This window comes from Pseudophryne corroboree, chromosome 2, assembly GCF_028390025.1.
Source record: "Pseudophryne corroboree isolate aPseCor3 chromosome 2, aPseCor3.hap2, whole genome shotgun sequence".
Classification (NCBI taxonomy): Eukaryota; Metazoa; Chordata; class Amphibia; order Anura; family Myobatrachidae; genus Pseudophryne; species Pseudophryne corroboree.
Window position 1 is genome coordinate 514,633,479 of NC_086445.1, and position 20,185 is coordinate 514,653,663.

General features: G+C 45.2%; 2 protein-coding genes and 1 non-coding gene across 4 annotated transcripts in view; all 3 read left to right on the top strand.

Moving 5' to 3' along the window:
* The first annotated feature begins 299 nt into the window (after window positions 1-299).
* On the top strand, window positions 300-15,700 carry RPL11 (ribosomal protein L11). Of its 2 annotated transcripts, none has more exons than XM_063954099.1 (6): window positions 300-377; window positions 1,055-1,202; window positions 1,392-1,498; window positions 5,336-5,467; window positions 13,747-13,857; window positions 15,631-15,700. In XM_063954099.1, exons 1-6 carry the CDS (start codon window positions 372-374, stop codon window positions 15,658-15,660), a joined length of 534 nt encoding a protein of 177 aa, XP_063810169.1. In that variant the 5' UTR covers window positions 300-371; the 3' UTR covers window positions 15,661-15,700. The 2 variants fall into 2 exon arrangements, with proteins under 2 accessions (XP_063810169.1, XP_063810168.1); XM_063954098.1 differs by lacking the exon at window positions 300-377 and adding an exon at window positions 417-494.
* Window positions 10,475-10,661, top strand: LOC135052882 (U2 spliceosomal RNA). The gene has a single exon (XR_010242318.1). It is a non-coding gene; the product is annotated as a U2 spliceosomal RNA (small nuclear RNA).
* A 99-nt stretch (window positions 15,701-15,799) lies between the features above and the next one.
* ELOA (elongin A) overlaps window positions 15,800-20,185 on the top strand; it is a 186,106-nt gene continuing 181,720 nt past the window's right edge. The window contains exon 1 of the mRNA XM_063954096.1: window positions 15,800-17,023. Within this exon, the coding sequence (XP_063810166.1) occupies window positions 16,952-17,023 (72 nt within the window). The 5' untranslated portion in view covers window positions 15,800-16,951. The remainder of the gene's footprint in view (window positions 17,024-20,185) is intronic.

Genomic DNA, 20,185 nt, shown 5'->3' on the forward strand with positions numbered 1-20,185 from the left:
ATGTTAAAATGCATTTTACATTAATTGGATAAGTCAGTGCAGTTTATTGCAAAATGCTTGGCGCTAGCCTGTACACAGATGTCATGCACTACATGTAACATGCTCACCCGTACACTGCGGGCACACACCGGGGCTCCCCATGACAGCCGCAGCACACATCAGCATGTAGCCGCGCACAGCTTACGTACGAGACTTCAGCCGCTGTGTGTACACAGAATAGAGCGGAGCTGCGGAACAGAAGTGACAGGGTTATAGTTTCCGGGGGACACCCGCTGCCGTCAACGCTCTTCTTTTTCCAGCCCCCCCCCCCCCCCCCCCCCCAGTATAAAAGGCAGAAGCGGAAATCTCGCGATCTCTTCACATCTCCCAACATGGCGGTGAGTGTGACCTGTGGGAGAGGGACCGGTGGTACAATCCGATGCCATCCACTGATGGCTCCGATCCTTGGAGCTCGGCGGCCTCCGCTATGCTGTTTCCCGGCCCGGGGTTCCTCAGTATGGAGTGGATGTGGGACAGAGACAGTGTTTGGGCGGGTAGCTGAGCTCCGGCCCGAGGTGTACTTTGCCTGGGCTGGGACGCCCGTGTGCGGAGCCGGGAATGCAGCCTGGGTGTGCGGGTTATTCTCCCATCGGACGGCTCCCGGCAGGGGGCTGCGGCTGTGCGTTGGTGCCGGGCAGGGGGCTGTGGTGCCGGGCAGGGGGCTGTGGCTGGATGCTGCTGTGTGTGGTTGTTACATGTGAAGATGTGGTGTTCCGGTCATCCACATGCCTGGCCTGTGTTCCTTCCCCGGTGCCATGTGTGTGAGCTCGGAGGAGCAGTATGGTTGGGACATGACTGGACCTGCCTGTGTCCACTTCCTGGCATTGCTGTTAGGGGCTCTCTGGCCTCCTTGTAATCTACAACCTGAGGGGTTTCCCTGGTGCCCTGCCTTTAACAGCCCAGCTATGTGTGCCATACATGTTACCACTGTAAACTTTGACTATTGTGCATGCTGTCTTCTGTATATACTGCAGCTATTACAGGTTCTTTAAGTCTCTTATTCATTGTTCTCCAGGAAAAATCTGAGAAGGAGAATCCAATGCGTGAGCTGCGCATCCGCAAGCTATGCCTCAATATCTGTGTTGGGGAGAGTGGTGACAGACTGACCAGGGCAGCCAAAGTGCTGGAGCAGCTCACTGGGCAGACACCTGTCTTTTCTAAAGGTTAGTTGATTTTGCCATATGTCAATAATACAGGACCATGACCATTGCTTTAGTCACTCCTTGTATTTACCTGCTTATAGCTGGACTTGTGCGTACATATACCTGCTGTACTCCTTATGAACACAATTCCTGTGTTTTTTTTATTTTTTTTTATTACAGTATATAACTTGGCTTTTGCTTTCTCTACAGCTCGTTACACAGTGAGATCCTTTGGAATCAGAAGAAATGAGAAGATTGCAGTTCACTGTACAGTTCGGGGTGCCAAAGCAGAGGAGATCCTAGAGAAAGGTCTTAAGGTAGATTATGAAGCGGTTATGGAGTGTGCGCTGGCTTGCTTTTGCACGCTACTGCTTTGATGGGTAATGTGAAAGTTGATATCAATTTATGTAGTAAACTGAGTAAATTGGGAAAGTTGAGTCAAAGTACTGTATATGTTAAACAGTGTTGTAGCTGGTTCATTCTGTTGTATAAAACATTGCTTGCTATCACAACATATTTCCTGCAGTGTCATGTAGACAGGTGACTGCTTCTGTAACACTATGTGGGCTGGCACTGCCTCTTAGCAGTGAGGCCATGGGATCGATCTGTAAGCGCTGCATCTGTGGTTCTGTTCTCCCAGTGCATCTAGCTTTCTCCTGCAGCTAAAAAAACACCATTCTAGGGTAGTAGACTTCTGACACAATGGGCTCTAGTGTTTGTGTTCTGGAGATATAGACTATGGGGTATATTCAATTGAAGTTGGATCCATTCTGACATGGCCTATTCAATGGCTCTCAATTCAACTTTAAAAAAGTCGAATTGAGATGAGGGGGAGCAGCGCTACAGCAGCATTGTAGGAGGATGTGGCACCGATGCCAGACCTCACGGCAGCGTCCACCTGGCTCCAGCAAGCAAGACCTTGCTTGCTGGGGTCGGGTGGACGCTGCTGTGAGCGGAGGCTTTGCCACATCCTCCTGCATATGCTGTCCTGTAGCTGCAGCTCTCCCTGCCTCCTCCTCTCAGATACCTCATCTCAATCTGACTTTTTTTAAAGTCTGAGATGGTCGGGTTCGGCCCAGTTTCCGACAGAAGCACCCGGATCAGCAGCTATTCTGCCGGTCCACGTGCTTTCCGACAAGTCAAATTCCCCAACTTGTCGGATAAAAAGCCGGGGTTTGAATAAGTCTGAACCCCTTCCGACCTTAAAGTCAAACTCTTATCTTTCCAACAAGACTGCAGTTTCGACTTCAATTGAATATACCCTTATAGATTTAAAGGGGCAGGATCTGTTGTAAGTGACTTACAGGAAAGTAGTGTAATGAGAGCATATAAACTATGTATGGATGTAGTTGTATATTAATGCTTATATATCCCTAACTTTTTTGCTTTCCCTTCCACCTTGTAAAAGTATGTTGGATGCACAGCAATAAGTGACCCGACACCCCCCCCCCCCCCCCCCCCCTCAGTAAGCTTCCTTCAATTTTGCAGACTTCTGATGCATCAAGGATTTATTAGTTAAGTTGGGTACACTGGCTGATATGTCAACTGTTCTATTGAACTTCAGCTGTATCGCTGGACTAACAGCCAGTGTGTACATAAACAAAGAAAAATGGAAAGTGGTGGGCGCAACACCATATAATCTTACATATAAAATAATAGACTGGAGGATTCTTAGTCTGGCAGCAAGGGCTTAGTGGGTCTGAGGTGAATTCTCTCTGTATGTCTTCCCAAGTATGGTGTTTATCTCGGTATGAAGAGACAGATCATAGAGCAGACCAGTTTGACAAACGACCGATTTATTCACACTAAGCACTCACAATTTGACAGATAAAACGAGCATGTAACCACATCAAAGTGGATATAGGGGTAGCTGGCATCTGGTATTCAAGTTACCCTCCCAAAAGGTACTGGAAACTCCGGAATCCACAACACATCAGGGAGAAACGACAGCCCAGGTCAGACAGCTACAACCCTTCACAACCAAACACCACCAGCTTAACGTGTTTCGGACTATATAAGTCCTTCCTCAGAAGTGCTTGGTGTGAATAAATCTGTTGTTTGCAAAACTGGTCTGCTCTATGATCTCTCTTCATACCGAGATAAACACCATACCTTGGGAAGACATACAGAGAATTCACCTCAGACCCACTAAGCCCTTGCTGCTGGACTAAGAATCCTCCAAATATAGAAAAAATGGGGTAACCCCTTCTGTGCCTCCTAATAAAATTAATACCATATATTTCTACTTAACTTATGGATGGGTGGAGCTCTCTCAATCTGCTAACTTCTTAATGAGAGATGTGGTGTCCAGATAGATAAACATGTAAAAATAGACGAGAGCAATCTAGTGTAACATAATTTACAAGTGATATCAGTCATATAACTATCAACCTGTGATTCACTCATAACAGATAAGCATATATTTCTTAAACAGGTTTTTTAATAATAAAAATTCGTCATAAAATATCCAGGCAAGGAAATGATTTATAATCCACAGATGTTACATCCATACGAACATTTATGAGGGTGGCTTCCTACCAGATTTACAGAGTATAAGGTGCACATAAATGAAACCAATAGATGTTCCAAAAAATCCCCAGGGAAGATTTCAGCTCCAAGAATGGATCACCCGTCTTCTCCTCGTCTGGTCAGGTCGCCGTACTGTCCCTCTCATCAGCCAACGTGTTTCAATCAGTGGTTCTAATCTTTTTCAAGATGCCTTGTGGATTATTCATCATTTCCTTGCCTGGATATTTTATGACATTTTTATTAAACCTGTTTTTAAGAAATATATGCTTATCTGTTATGAGTGAATCACAGGTTGATAAAGTTGACTGATATTGCTTGTAAATTATGCTACACTAGATTGCTCTTTTCTATTTTTACATGTTTATCTATCTGGACACCACATCTCTCATTAATTAAGAAGAAGTTGGCAGATTGAGAGCTCCACCCATCCATAAGTTAAGTAGAAATATATGGTATTAATTTTATTAGGAGGCACAGAGAAGGGGTTACCCCATTTTTTTCTATATTTGTATTGTTTTTGGGTTAGGATAAACACCTAAGGGGTTACGGTTTCTTGCTGCCTCGCATATAGCGCGAATTGGTGGGGGTGCATTTCTGTCTTTGGTTAAGAGAATCCTCCAGTCCATCGTTATTTTATATGTAATATTATATGGTGTTGCGCCCACCACTTTCCATTTTTCTTTATGTATACCTTGGAATTTTGGTGAAGGTTCCCGTGTCAGTGGTAGGCTGCTCCTACACCATTGGTAGCGCACTGTGATGGTTCCTATTTTTATTGTAAGCCAGTGTGTACAAACGATAGGTCTGAATGACATCAATCACATAAGGATCGCGTCGGCCCCTTCAGCGCACAGTGGGGTAGGTGTATTAACCTGGAGAATGCATAAGGAAGTGATAAACCAGTGATAAATGCAAGGTGATGATGCACCAGCCAATCAGATCCTGTTTACATATGGGAGCTGATTGGCTCGTGTGTTTATCACTTCCTTATTATTCTCCAGGTTAATACATCAGCCCCATTGTTCTGTGTACCGCCGATCAGTTGACCACCCATACACATGCTGCACCAGCTGATGGTGATTGCTGGCTTAACTGGGGGGGGGTGCATGTCAATGCCTGCCCAGTTCATGACATCAGTCCCTGAAGATTAGGTAGTGTATGCACAACACACTGCTGAGTCTGACTATAGATATATCTGCAGGTCAGTGGATCTGGAGATATATCTACCAGTGTGCACCCACCTTAAGCTTCCCTAAAGCCCTGTACATTCTGGGAGAATACACTGGACAATATGAACAATAACTTTTTTTTTTTTTTGTGATTGTTCATATTCAATTATGTATGCCTGGATGATAAGTGTGCACCTGTGGGCTATTCACCTATGATCTATTGAGCATGCATCTCAGCTAGAACTAGATCGTTGAGCTTTGTTTGGGGGATGTCACTGAACAGTATCAGCCATTGATACCACTCATTGTATGTGCTGAATGATATAGCCTTTAGCTGCTAATAGCTCATTAGGAGAATGCTGCCCAGTGTGCAGGGCTTAAGAGTTTGACAGTCTGTGTAACTGCTATAGTGGATGTTTGTTTTTGTGGGTAAATCTTTTTTTCCTTTTTTACAAGGTCAGGGAATATGAGCTGAGGAAGAACAACTTCTCGGACACTGGAAACTTTGGCTTTGGCATCCAGGAACACATTGATCTGGGCATCAAATATGACCCAAGCATTGGGATTTATGGGCTGGATTTCTATGTGGTACGTGTAGCTTGACCAGCTGTGTATGGACAGGGTAGTGATCCTGCATACAACAAACTAGAAACAAGGGCTGCCTTGCTCTAAATTATCTATTTACTGAAGATTAAAGTTAACTATGTGCTCTAGTCAGATTTAGCTTGTTTAAACACAAGGTCTTGCGTAGGTTTTGTGGCGGATGTGTAAAATGTTAATCCATAATCATTTTCCCAAATGAACCTAGTGTTTGGTCCTAAATGAAGGCTTGATGTTGGTGCAGGTGAATGGTTTCCTGTTGCACCTAGAGTCCAGCTTCACAGAGCAAGAGTCCTTCAAAAGGGCGTCTAGAGTACCTTTCAGTGGGCAGCAAACTGAGCTTAGGATGCAGTTTTACAGATGTAGCCATGCACATCTATGCTGCAACACTGCTTGCTGCCTTGCATGCTAGACTGACTATTCACAACCGGTGATTGCTTCATTAATTCCTAAATGGTCATGTGATCTTACATGCCCAATTGCAGTAAAATGAGCGTGGCTGAATCTGTATAGTCATATCTAGTCAGGGGGTCTGTACTCTTGCTAGTACCAGACTCCCAAAAATCTCAGGTGGGGCCTTCTAATACTATTACAGCAAAATCCTGGTTCTGACCTGGGATTTGGAACTTGGTTCCAATCCTGGTCAGAGCTGGATTTGACTTTCTACTGTAGTGCCAACCTAGTATTTTCCCAGGTTGGCACCATTCACACTGCACATGGGTGCAGTCTTTAAGGCTTGTGCTTGGCGATGACATCTCCAGGCATTGGGAAATCTGCTGGTCAGGACCCCTGAGGCACCTACATCACTCTGGGGCTAGGCACAGCACTCCAAACAGCTGCTGGGCTTCCACCAGCCCCAATCTTTGCAGTGAATGGATCATGCATGCTGTTAGGTGGAATGGGCTCCTCCCATTGCTGTAAACAAGTACTGGTTACATGACCCAGTTTATCAATTCACACAGCCCTTCAACACTGGTCCTACCTTTGTCCAATCCTGCTTTATTCCTGGGTTGGCTTGCTGGCTCACTGGACCTGGGTTGTTTGGGAGGGCCTTTCTTGGCTTTAGAGTGTTGAAGGTATAAATTAGCCACCCAATTTATTACTACCAAGTAACCTGTAGCACAGCAAAGCCCTTGGTTCGTTTGTATTCTGTTCAGTCTTGCATGCTACTTTGCAGAGACTTGCACTGAGAAGGTAATGCAGGAGTGTACAGTGGTATCTTACTTCAGTTTACCAACTGCTTTCATCAGTTCTCTTAACAGTGCATGTTTTCCAGATCTCGTAGTCTGTACACAAGTGTAGTCATTACTGGGTGACTCATTTTAAAAGTTCCACAGGTGGTGCTAATTTAATTCTTATACAGACTTCTAAAACAATGGTGATATCTGCTGTTACAGGTCCTGGTGGGGTGCGGACATCAGCAAGTGCATACACACTTGCGGATAGGTGCAGGGGATGGAGCAGGAACTGCATGTACAGCAGACTGCAATGTCTAAAGCGATCGGTGGGAATGTGCATTGGCTATAGTGGGTACACTGGGATGACTTGAACTATGGGGGTCATTCAGATCTGATCGCTGCTGTGCATCTTTGCACAGCAAGTGATCAGGTACTAAATGCGCATGCACCGCATTGCACACATGCGTCTAACAAAGGGCATTGCTGGTCAGTGGCAGGATGTTGGGGGGGGGGGACACACACCATTCACAAGGTGATTGATTGACAGGAGGAAGCAGTTTATGGGTGGTAACTGACATTTACTGTGAGTCTGGAAAAACACAGGCATGCCCAAGCATTTTCAGGGAGGGTGTCTGACGTCCGCTCCGGCCTCGATCAGCCGGATTCTATCGCACTGGAGAAGTAAGTCCTGGCCTTCGCAGAGACTGCACAAAGTGGATTTCTCCTTCATCCACTAGGGGACACTGGAGCGCAGTTACAATGTGGAAATAGTAGGCAGTAACTGGGAGCTGGCACTTTAAAACTCAACACTGGCTAGCTCCTCCCCTACTATGTCCCCCTTCCAAGCCAGTCTTTGTTTTGTGCCCAGAGGGAGCTGGTCACACTTGAGTCTTCTCTGAATTTTTTTTTTCTTGCACTCAGACTTGCAGCTCTGCCACTGCCAGTCTATACACTCCCACTGTAGGCAGTGACTATCTGAATGCAGGACAGCAAAAATTTCAGCCTAGCGATCAGATCTGAATGACCCCCTTTATATGCCATTCAGAAATATTGGATTTGGGCATATTGTTCAAGAAGTCGTCCAGTGCAACCAGCTTTAGAGGTCCTTGAGGATTGGAGCTGGGGGGAATTCTGTCTTGCTTGACTTGTTCTTCCTGCAATCATAGTGATGTCTGTACCAAAGTTGCCTCAATCCTTATACCCTCACCAGCGTCCATGGCCAGGCTAATTCAGACTTGTGAGGTTACATATTTCAGTTTAATATCATTGGCCTCCTGAGTTTGAGGAGTCTGTTGATGGATGACCTCGTATGGGAGGATTGTAGTAGCAATGGGGTTGTGGCAGGACCACCTGGCAGATCTGAGTTCCAAATCATTTTAACATCTTTGTAGTCCAGTTCTCCATTTTTAATGTGGTCAATATCCAAAGCAATATTGCATTCTATTGAGAACTTCTGTAATGAACAAGCAGCTTGATATTGTGATGTGGTTAAGATACTGGCTGTCTGCATCCTGGCAGACTAATGCTGATGCCAGAATCCTGACAGCAAATATAGCGGGCAGGTTAGGCTGTGGGTTAGGGGAGAGGGATAACATACTTATCTCTCCTGTCGGGGATTTCAATTTATCAGGATGCTGGTGTCTATATTGTGAATGCCAGCATCCCATGTGCTGGTAAAACATACTGAACCCTTCATATTTGCTTGGGTGGAATTGAGGGGGGATATGTGCAATTCCATACTTGATTATCGGTCCTTTAAAAATAATAAAAATAAACATACCATTGTTTCAGCCTGTAAACATTGGAGAGATCTAAAACATTGTGACTGGTGGCTGTTCAACTATTCATGCTGGAAGAGAATTGGTAGTTGTATGGCTTCCCAGACTGTGCCATGAACAAGTGGAGTATCTGGTGGTCTTTTATAGGTGTAACTATCCAGGATTTGGTTAAACTTAGGCTCTACTTATGCAATCCTGAGACATTCTGCCTTTTTAGGCCAACTTCCAGTATCTTGGCTGCTGTCAGGTCTACTTGTGACAACACATTCAACCAGGTCCCTAGGCTTTTGTGGCTTGCTGGTCACTGTATAATTTCTAAATGATACTAGATGGCACTTGAAAAATACTCCTGCCAAAGGCTGTTGCAGCAACCAGTGTGGTGGTTTATATTTCTAGCTATGACCCAGACTGATCAAGTCTTGGAGATTGGTTGGTCAGCATGCAACTCATCTGCTCCTGTAAGGAGTCAGCCACTTCCCTGCTGCAGGACCACTGTCCTCAGCGGTTACTGCGGGCACGGCACCTAAGCGAGCACAATCGCAGTATGCTGCACACCCTTAACATTGTACACCCCCAACAAGTGAAGAGTGGTGAGGACACATCAGGGGGGGGGCCTGCTAGGGGGGTCCCCTGGTTCTTGGTGCAGCACAATCGCAGGGGCGGCATCCAAACCCCCCTTCACCCTGGGGGATACCATAGTCCCCCTGTGAACTGGCCAGCAGTTGGTTGGAAACAAGTATTTATACTTTGGCACAATATAGGAGACATTGCCAGTATGAAGTACATAGCTCCTGTGCCATTGCAGGGGGTGGAGCTAACTCAGAGCAGGACCAGCAGTTTTCTGGTGCCATTTCACTGCACACTGATTACATAGATGCTGCAGGGGACAAATCAACTCCTCCAGGGACACTCCAATGCCACAAATGGCAATGGAGTTTATTTTAGGGTGGAGTGATACTATAGGAGCTATGTAGCCCAGCACTTGGCTGGAGGCTGGTATGCTGGTTCTTTCTCTGAAGTGTGAAAAGCATGCTTGTTTCCCCATGTACAGTATGTCCCCCTACATATACTGTTCTGACTAAAAACTAGTTAACACTGGTTTTCCTGTGTAGTGTGATTCTCAGCAGCCATCATCCACACCTTAAGGTGGCTACAACGTTGCCATTAGGCAGATGAGAGGAATGATTACATAGACCAGTGTGCCTGTGTCTTTGTACTATGTCTGAAGGGTAAACTTGCTAGCTGCTGCAAAAAGTTAAGAGTGCTTAAGAGTTTATAGAAATTCTCTACCTTAGGAGTAGAGCAATTATTATGCTAAGATCTCTGTAAATATACCAGATATTTGTGTACACAGAAGTCTCCATTAAGGAGTTAACTGGTAACATTCAGGGGACCATGGAGTCTGCCTAACTCATGTGACTAAGAAATTCATAGATTGGCATTGCTGCCTTACATCACTAGGGTAGGGGGCTCTGTGCCCATCACGATCCTGGCTGTGTGGAGTTTGTATGTTCTCCCTGTGCCATACCTCCCAACTTGTCTCTAGCAAGGAGGGACATCTGCATGTGCCTAGTGTGTGGCCTATGGAAAAGGAGGTGTGGGATGGCTCACAAGCTATGCCCTTGTGTTCATCACTGAGGGGGCATGACCAGCGTGCAGTGAGCTGCTGGCATGCCCCACAGAGCAGCAAGTGCAGGAGTCCCCCCTTTGTGGGTGGGACAGCAGGAAAGTCATCACCCCCCCCCCCCCCCCCCACAAAAAAAGTGACTGTCCCGCAAAAATCAGGAAAGTTGGGAGGTATGCTGTGCTTTCCCACGAAATGGAAAACTGATGTCTAATACGTAACAACAAGGGTAGCGACCCATCTCTGTAGGCTGCTGGATTATGCAGGCCATTGGTGCATGGGCTGGTAACCTTTAAGCAGGGTTAAAACAAAGCATTGCCAGCTGGCTTTATGATGCTTATGTGGCATATGCAGGTGTATAAAAGCTTCCTATGCAAGGTGGTTAAAAAAAAATAGGCATTATAAATGCCTGTGCATCGCCTCTCTGCCTTCTGGCCAACATTAAGGGTAGTATCTGTTAGGGGGCGTATCAGACATGAAACTATCTGGGAGCTATATATTGTATGAAAATTTAGAACAGGGAGATGGGTAAAGAGCTTGCTCTGTCCACTCTGCAATAACTGGGTACTACTGACATTCTCTGCTTTCAGAGCTTATGATTATGTCTGGTTAGTGAATGCTGGGTTCAGGAATCTCATGGATCGCTACCAGTGGGTCCACGTACTTACTGTTGTGGCTACGCCCTCAAGATGTGCCTACCCGAGATCATCTTAGGGTTGCAAGTGTTGGGGGCAGTGCCAATGGTGCCTCAGTGCAGCAGAGGCATCAGAGAGAAACAGACCTGTTTTACAAGATCACAAAAACAGAGCAACAAGTCTCTTCCATAAACACTTAGGAGTGGAGGACCACCTTCATTCCAAAGGGATTCCAGGGTTTGGGCCCATCTAAAATATTTCGGCATATTTAGAAAACTCCTGCCAGGTTCCCTGGGTAGAAGATCTGTTTACCCTGGCATGAGTGTTAAATTCACTCCACATTCCAAAGAATCGTGGGGAGATATTACAAGAGGCTGTACTAAGACTGGGTCAGACCCAAGCTAGAGTTCCAGTTCCGCCTCATATAGAAAATGGGATACTAATACAACCTGTTGTGGCACAGACTCCAGGCAGTTCGGTAAGGCTGACTTTGAATCTAAAATCCTTGAACCCTTACCTAAAGGTCTTCAAGTTCAAGATTGAATGCCTGAGAGCAGTGATTGCGGGTCTGGAAGAACAGGAGTTCTTGGTTTCACTGGGTATAAAGGATGCTTATCTCCATATCCTGATTTGGCCACCCCACCAAGCTTGCCTGCAGTTTGCCCTGTTGAACAGCCACTACCAGTTCCAGGCTCTGAGAGGTGATGGCGGGAATGATGTTCCAGCTCCGAGTCCAGGGGGTCAACATGCCTTACCTGGACAGTCTCTTAAGGCGAGATCCAGGGAGCTTCTATTGCTCAATACCAACTGCACTATTCAGCTTCTGTCACATCGGTGGATTCTAAATTTACAGATGTCTCGCCTGGAGCCAACTCAGCGGCTCCTGGTTTGGGATACAGTGGCTCAGAAGGTATTCCTCCCAGAGGGCAAGGACGGACGCTCGAGGAGATGGTCTGAGCTGTTCTAAGGCTGAATCAGATATATACATTCATCTTTGCATATGGTTGTTGGGGAAAGATGACGGAAGGTTCCATGCCAGAACATTTCAATTGGACTTCCTGAGCAAGTGGTCTGCATCACATCTTCAGATGCATCAGATCATATGCCTCACCTCAGGTCAGGGTTTCCCTCCTGTGGTGGCTACAGTTCCTCAGACCTGCTGGGAGGTCGAAGATTCAGGATTGGATCCTCACAACAGACTCTAGTCTGCAGGGATGGGTAGCTGTCACCGAATGGCTCAGTTCTAGGGCAGGTGGTCCTCCGACTAAGCCCTACTTCAGATCAACGTTCTGGAGCTCTGTGCAGTACTCTGCTTCAGGTCTCTTCTCTGCTTCAGGATTCAAGTTCAGTCTGACAATGCCACAGCAGTGGCATACATCAATTGCAGGGAGGAACAAAGAGCAGAGCCTGCATGCGAGAAGTGTCAAGGATACTCCTCTAGGCTGAAAGAAATGCAAGAGCAATGTCGGCCATCTTTATTCTGGAGGTGGACTACTGGGAAGCAGACTTCCTGAGTCATGATCTGCACCCGAGAGAGTGGGGCCTCCTACCACAGGTGTTTTGGCAGATCACCATCCTGTGGGGCTGCCCACAGATCAACATGATGGCTTCTCGGCTCAATAAGAAGCTTCGTCAGTATTGTTCAATAACCAGGTACCCTCAGGCAATAGCAGTGGATGCACTGACAACGCCCTGGCCTTACCGGTTGGTCTACCGGTTTCCACAAATTCCATTCCCAAGGGTGCTTAAGAGAATCAGGCATCAAAAATGCTAGACAACTCTAATGGCCCAGACTGGCCTTAGAGGGCGTGGTACGCTGATCTTCTGGACTTGTCCGCCGAAGACCCTTGGCCTCTGCCACTGAGATCTTCCAACAAGGACTGTTCATCTACCTGGACTTACGGTGGCTTTGTCTGACGGCATGGCGGTTGAGCGGAACATCCTAGCTTGCAAAGGCCTTTCCAAAAAGGTTATTACAACCATGGTTCAGGCCAGGAAGCCTCTAATGTCAAAGCATTACCATCATATCTGGAGGCGATATGTCTCTTGGTGCAAGGAGCGCACATATCCTTCTGCGGGTTTTCACTTGGGGCGCTTCTTGCGTTTCCTACAGGCTGGAGTGGATATGGGCCTACGTCTGGGCTCCCTCAAGGTCCAGATTTTGTTCCTTTCTATTTTCTTCCAGAAGTTGGTAATGTTGCCAGAAGTTCAGACTTTCTTGCAGGGGGTACTTCACATACAGTCTCCCTTTGTGCTGCCAACGGCACCCTGGGATTTGAATGTGGTCTTGGAGTTTCTACAGTCCTCTTGGTTTGAATCTTTGATGGCAGACAAGTATCTTGTGTGGAAGACTGTAATGTTGCTCTCCCTGGCTTCTACTTGGTGTCTTAGAATTGGGGGGCCTTATGTAAAAGTCCATACTTGTTCTCTTATGAAGACAGCAGAGCTCTGGACTAGGCAGCAGTTCCTGCTGAAAGTTGTTTCTGCATTCCACTTGAACTGACCTTTTGTGGTCCTGTCTAGTTCTGGCTCGTCTGCTCCTCCGGAGGCATTGGATGTTGTGCGAGCCTTGAAGATCTGTCAAGAGGATGGCTCTGATCAGAGAACGATTCACTGTTCGTGCTGTATGTTGCACAGAAAAAGGGGTTGCCCTGCTTCTAAGCAGTCCATTGCTCGTTGGCTTAGGCATACTATCCAACAGGCCTATGTCAGCAGCCTTACCTGTTCCTCAGTCTCTGAAAGCCCACTCGACCACATCAGTGGTGTCTTCCTGGGCAGCTGCCCGTGGAGTCTCCGCCTTGCAACTATGCCGGGCTACTACCTGGTCGGGGGAAGAACAGTGTACCTGTTGCTCAGACCATGTGTAAACCATGTTATGCATTGCAAAGCTAGCAGTTTCACTTTGGGTAATCTTGTAGCATAGATGAATGCATTAAATTGAGTAAGAAAAGTAGGAAGTGGCATTATTGCCCAAGTATCAGACTTTTTTTTTTTTTTGGCCCTATTCCACTAGTCTTACCAGTTTTCTGTGAACTGTCATTTATTCCTGCAGGTTCTTGGTCGCCCAGGTTTCTGCATTGCTGACAAAAAGCGAAAGACTGGTAGCATTGGAGCAAAGCATCGGATTGGGAAAGAAGAGGCCATGCGTTGGTTCCAGCAGAAGGTAAAAATATTTGTAAAGGAATGCACTTTCTATATTCCAAATTCCCATGATCTTGACAGAAAAAGCATTTTTATGAAGTTTAGCGTGAAAACTGGTCAGTTGGCCATATCAACTAAAGATGCTATTGGTTTAGGCAACATTTTACTTGTGATTAAAACAAATTTTGGGGGCTATTCAGTTGTCTTTAAAGCTACAATAATGGGCACGCATTGTTGCAATACAATTGTGTTGTGCCTCCTTTAATTATCGTTCCCAATTAGGTTATGCTGCTTTATGCAGCCAGACATGTCTATCAAAACTAATAAGCGTGACGGGGTAAGTGTGTGCACCAACTTTTTGCACATTTCAGCTTGCCATGTCTGGTGACTAAGTTGAGATGTCTGACTAATTGGTGCCTGGGGCAACAATTTGCCCATTCTTTTAGAAGCCCATAAAATTTTCCCCCTCAAGTCTGCAGAGTTAACGCAGTACAGTTCCATTATGTGATTTCTTGCTTATCTGATGCATACTGTACCGTCTGTCAATCTAATGATAGCAAAAATCCTTGCCATGACATGGGAAGTTGTGTAAGCCACAAAGGGTAGTTAACTGGTGCTGTTTGCCTCTGCTAATGGATTTGCTGAGTTCTATCCAGTTAGCCCCAATATCTGGTATTTGCGAAGCATAAGCCCAAATAACCAGCCCTCAAAGCCCCAATAACACATGAGTCTGGGTACTTATCCGGGGTCCCATATGTTGTTCCTTGAGGACAGTTTTAGATCTGCTGATATTAGCCCATGGCTTGTCTGCTATGAAAAAAATAAATAAAAAATAAATAAAAAATAATATATATATATATATATATATATATATATATATATATATATATATATATATATATATATATATATATATATATATATATATATATATATATATATATCTCTACATAACATGGGAACAAGCTATTCCTGCTTTCAGTTAACACCTGCATGTAGGCAGCTAGATTGTTGCAGCTGTTAAAATGTAAGAATTCAGGTGCCCTCTTCTCAAAAGCGAACTACTGAAGTGCTGCATTATACATTCTGTAAACTTAAGTCAGGAAGTTTACATGTTGAACAATGTCATCCTGTTGAGATTAAAGAGTAGATATCTCTAAGTGGGAGTGTATGGTCAGCTGTGTTTTTTTTTTTTAATTGCCAATCTATAGGTACCTTAACTTTACCGTTTATAATCTTCCATCACATGCAGTAGTCACTGATTAGCTCTTGAAACAGGAACTGTCAATCCACTTCATTGGCATTTTTTTTTCTATAAACTGGGTAAAAACTTGATTAGTAATTTTAGAAATTACCCCAGTGGCTGTTTGCCATCACTTGTAGCACCCAAGTATTGCCTGTAACTATTGATTCCCCCATAGCATTGCCCTCCCTATGGAATATTAAAGCCTACCCCTGTGGCATATTCATATGGTCTTTGATTCCTCCCTCCATCCATCCCACTGATTCCCCTATCTGCCTATATGCTCCAGACGAACAGTGAAGTGTGATGGCTAAATGATCATTCATCAGCCTGAGTGACCTGCAGTAAGTGACTATTGCTGAGGGTAGTTTCAGTTCCCCCTTAAAGCAATTAACTCTACATCCAGATTGCTGACTAAGGTATTCTGGGGAGCAAACATTCAGTCTAGGTAGCTGGAAAACTTGGCTAAATGGTTTACAATGCTTGTTTCTTGGAGTAGACATTATGAACTGTACCTGTTAACTTTTTTTTTTTTTTCTTTCTCTCTTGTAGTACGATGGCATCATACTCCCGGGAAAATAAGCTGCTTCAATTTATAAGTCAATAAAACTTCTCATAACTACATGGTTTATCTTTCTTTCACACAAGCACAACACTAGTTAGCGTTGGGGTTTCTATGGCAGTTCATATTTACACCTGATCTGAAAGCAGTATGGGCACTACTGTGTTGTATGACACCAGAGTAGTATTCAGGATCTTAATAGAGACAGCTAATAAACACCACCATTCAATTGATCCTCATGGTTGGCATTTTTTTGGAACTCCGCTGTACAGAATAGGCTGCTATTCCCTATCCAGTTGTCAGCCCAAGCAGCTAGTTAGGCTGAGAATTGCAGTGTATGGCTGCGTCCAAGCACAATTTACCAGTGTCTGGTATGAGATAGTTAAGCATGTTCGACTGCTGCAGTACTTGGGGCTGAGGTACGACTGTAGCGATACTTTCCATCCGACATAAATCTGTTATCTGACAGTAGGGCTGATGTATTAAGACTGGGTAAGTGATAAAGCAGTGACAAGTGGCTGGTGATAATGCACCAATCAGCTTCTGTCAAATTACATATTTGAGCTGATTGGCTTGCATTAACACCTTTCACTGCTTTAACACTTCTCATGCTTTAATGTATCTGCCCCAGTATAGGGTAATCTCAGATAACTGGTTTGACTGATGTTGTCTGGCTGCAGCTGTTGGTACGTGAAGTAGACTTGCATTAACTATTACTAGTTTACACTAATCTCAAGTACAAACCTGTTCCTGAACATTATACACTTTTTTTTCTGTAATATCGTGTTTTTTATTTTTTTTATTTTAAAGGAGTTGTTTCTTTGTCTGCAATGAACAGGCAGCTATATATGCCTGAGGGACTGTACCATAATTAGTGGTTGCTCATTCCATAGCAACACCTTCCAGCAGGGGCTTTGGGAGCTAGTAATTGTGGGGCTTCAAATTAATGCTTCGTGCCACTTGGGTCTGTCAGGAGGGTAGTAACTGTACCCCTGGGCTTTGAATGCCTGATGCGATCATGCAGTAGTAGCTGGTCGTCTCATCTTCCCTTGTGGCAGACGCTAGTATACAGTTTCCGGGCTACTATTGTACAGGAATAATGTTGCGCCTAAAGGCTGCTTCAGTAGTGTGAGGTAGATAGCCGGTGTATGCCAGTACTAAAAATGGCAGCGCCTCCTTTGCGTATCGGGATTTAGGGTTGTCCACGTCATGAGCTAATATCCGGTTCCGTTAGCCCGGAGCAATGATGGAAGCTAGTACTAAAAACATTACATAATAGGTCTTCCGGTTCGTCTCCTGCCAGTGATAAAGATGGCGGAGTCCGTGGTGGAAGTTGTGGAGAAGCTGCAGTCCAGACTCTCGGCTAGTGCTGAGCCTAAGAAGGTACATGCGTATGCTGGTGTTGTCTTGGCGAACGGGGACCGTGCTTTGATTAGGCAGAGATGCCGTGGTGTGGATGGGGTAGGTGTGAGCAGCTGGCATGGTGGGTGTACGTGTAGCGTTTGGATGCGCCCTGACGACCGTGCGGTGATGGCGGTGCAAGGGAGGGCAGTACCTTAGTCCTCTGGCTCTGTGCCCCCTGCCTGTTTGGAAAAAGTGTGTATGACTGCAGTAGCCCGAGCCTGGGGAACGCATGATTCTGCATCTGCTACTGCCTCCATAAGGCACAGCTATCCCTGCCCTGTGTTTGGAATGGGCATACAGTAATTATATTTTCCAGTTACCTAATCGCAACGACACTTTGGGCAGATGTGCAAAACACTTACAGCATGGCCAGCTTTGGTAACACTTGGTGCTGCGTTCGGCCGTCTATGAAACGGTAGGCAGACATGGCAGCACACCTCACGTCTGTCTGGTCACCCAAACCCCATGTCATGTACCGTCATAGTTTATTATAAAAACTAAATCACCTGGCGTTCTACTATGTAATGTGTCGTGAGACCGACCCCCCCTTTAAAGGGACGGTTTCCTTGCAGTGTTAATTTCCTGAACGTCTAGTTGGTGTTATGACAAAAATACTGTACAGAACTTACAGTGGAGTGCATCTGGACTTTTGTATTAGAGGATTCACTGTAATATTGTTATGAGACCATTCATAGTACTTGTGTAACGAGTATATAATTAATTTCCTAACAGTAGTAAATAAAGTTGTTTTTTTAATTAATTTGTGTTCATGCCTGCTGTGATTCATTTAAGAAAAAAAGAAAAAAAATTCCCTTGGAGCTGAAATATTAAACCACTGCATGCATTCATGAATGTGTGTTGTGTACATGTGGCAGGGAATATAGATTGTAAGCTCCACTGGGACAAGGACTGATGCGAATGGCCTAATAGTCTCCGTAAAGTGCTGCAGAATATGTGTGCACCATCTAAATAACTGGTAATAAATAAATTCTGTGTAAAGCACGCTGGGCTTTTATGCTTTAAATTTTCAGCTTGAACCTGCCACTTTAATATTGTCAATTATTTTATTTGAGAGCGTCTTTACCCAATTACATACAGTGATGTGAAACTGAAAGTAAAGCTGGCTATCCCCAAATGGGCTTTCAATCTATTGGAGTGGTTCCCAAACTTTATTGAGCCACACAGCACCCTAGAGTATCAGATTTTTTTTTTTCACAGCACCCGTAGGCCAAAAGCCTCATATACCCCTTTCACACCGCACAAATAACCCGTTATCCGGTTCGACACGGGTCAGCGTGCGGTGTGAAAGCGCCATAGCTGAAATCCCGGGTTGCCTGACCTGGGAATAAAGCAGTGTTATTCTCACGTTGAATACCGGGTCAATGGCAGCGTAAACGAGTGGGCCTGTTCACTATAACAGGGAGAGGCGGCGCGGAGATGATCTCATCTTCCAGCGGTGCCTCCGCCCCCTACCACTATGGCAACCTGCCTGGCATATTGCTGGGTCGGGGAAGCCAGCAGCAGCAGCAGCGTCCAATGCCAGATCCCACCCTGGAAGGACCAGTTTCCAATTCCTGGGTGGGATCTGGCATTGGCGATGTGAAAGGGGTGTTATTGAGACATTTATAAAGAAATATTAAAATAAGTAAATCCTGTTTATATGTCATTCTTAGGTTCAATTGTGTAGGGAGGGACAGGATTTACTTCTATTTGTCCACATATTTTAGAATTGACCATAAATAATTTAAATTGGTCCTGGACCACCAATCCAAGGCACCCCTGCAAGTGTCCGAAGACACCTCAGGGTGGCACGGCACACAGTTTGAGAACCACTGATCTAAGGGTTTAAGGGTATACGTCAGTGGTTCCAAAACTGGCAGGTAGATGTGTTCTACCCACACATATCATGCGGGTATAACTCTTCCTGCTTAGTCTCTTTATTGGGGCAAAGCAGAAAGAGGTAGCAACAAGATTTATTAACATCTCTGATGCCTTTCACCCCCTGACCCTGCTTTTACAGACGTTGATAGCTGCAGGTGTCTCAATAGCCATGCCATTGACCGTTCATACATTGCCCCCCGCACTTCAGCTTATCTTGTGGATAGTGCACATCTCCTTTATAAATGGGCGCGTAGCGGTATAAGCGTATATAATGTCTCTGATACCGCTTGTCCCTCATAGCGACCCTTCTTGCGTCCACTCCTGGGTGACTGGTTGCTGGTCCAGGACCAACTCAAATTATTTGTGGTCAAAGTGACAGGCAAAATTAGTGATAGTTGCTGCCAATCATAAAGCATGTAGACAGTCAAAAGCACAACTCTTTAAACCACCTCATAACGGAACCTAAGGATGAAAGAGAGGCACAATTTACTGAACTTAATGTTTATTTTAACATTGATCAATAAAAAAAACTTTTAGACTAGGAGTGCAGTGAAAAAAGGGAGGCATTTGATATCCCGGCTGTCGGGATCCTGGTGCTCAGCATACCGGTGCCAGAATCCCGACACCCGGCATACCAACAACTATTTTCCCTCTTGGCGGATAATAAATAGCGTAGCGCGCCACTGAGCCCGCAAGGGGCTGTTTTGCGCTCGCCCTGCTGCCGGCATGCCGGGCGCCAGGATCCCGAGTGCTGGCATACCGTAGTAGACCTGTGAAAAAATGCTGATACTCGGGTGCTGTGATTCAAAAAAAGTTTGGGAACCACTGGTCTACGTGGAGGGTAGAGGAATAGCAAGTGTAGTTGCTTTATAGGTAAACTGTGTGGCTATTTTAAGGAATTGGCATTCTACCGGAGGTTTGGTAAAACTGACACAAGGACAGATAGCAGAAAATGGAGACCCAAAATATGGACCATGAATCTTAAAATACTCCTTTGCTATCAAGCATGTCTGTTGTCTGTATGTCTTGAACTCAGGACTTCATTTTACACACTTTATGAATGTATGCATTTGTGGCCTCTAAAAAGAGGTAGCTTAGGAGACCATAACATGGAGGTTTCCAAATGTGGTCCTCAAGACACCCCAACAGTCCAGGTTTTAAGTGTATCCATGCTTGGCCACAAGTGATTTAATCTGTCAATTTGATTTAACCATCTGTGCTAAGCCATGGATATATTTTGAAAATCTGGACTGTAAGGGT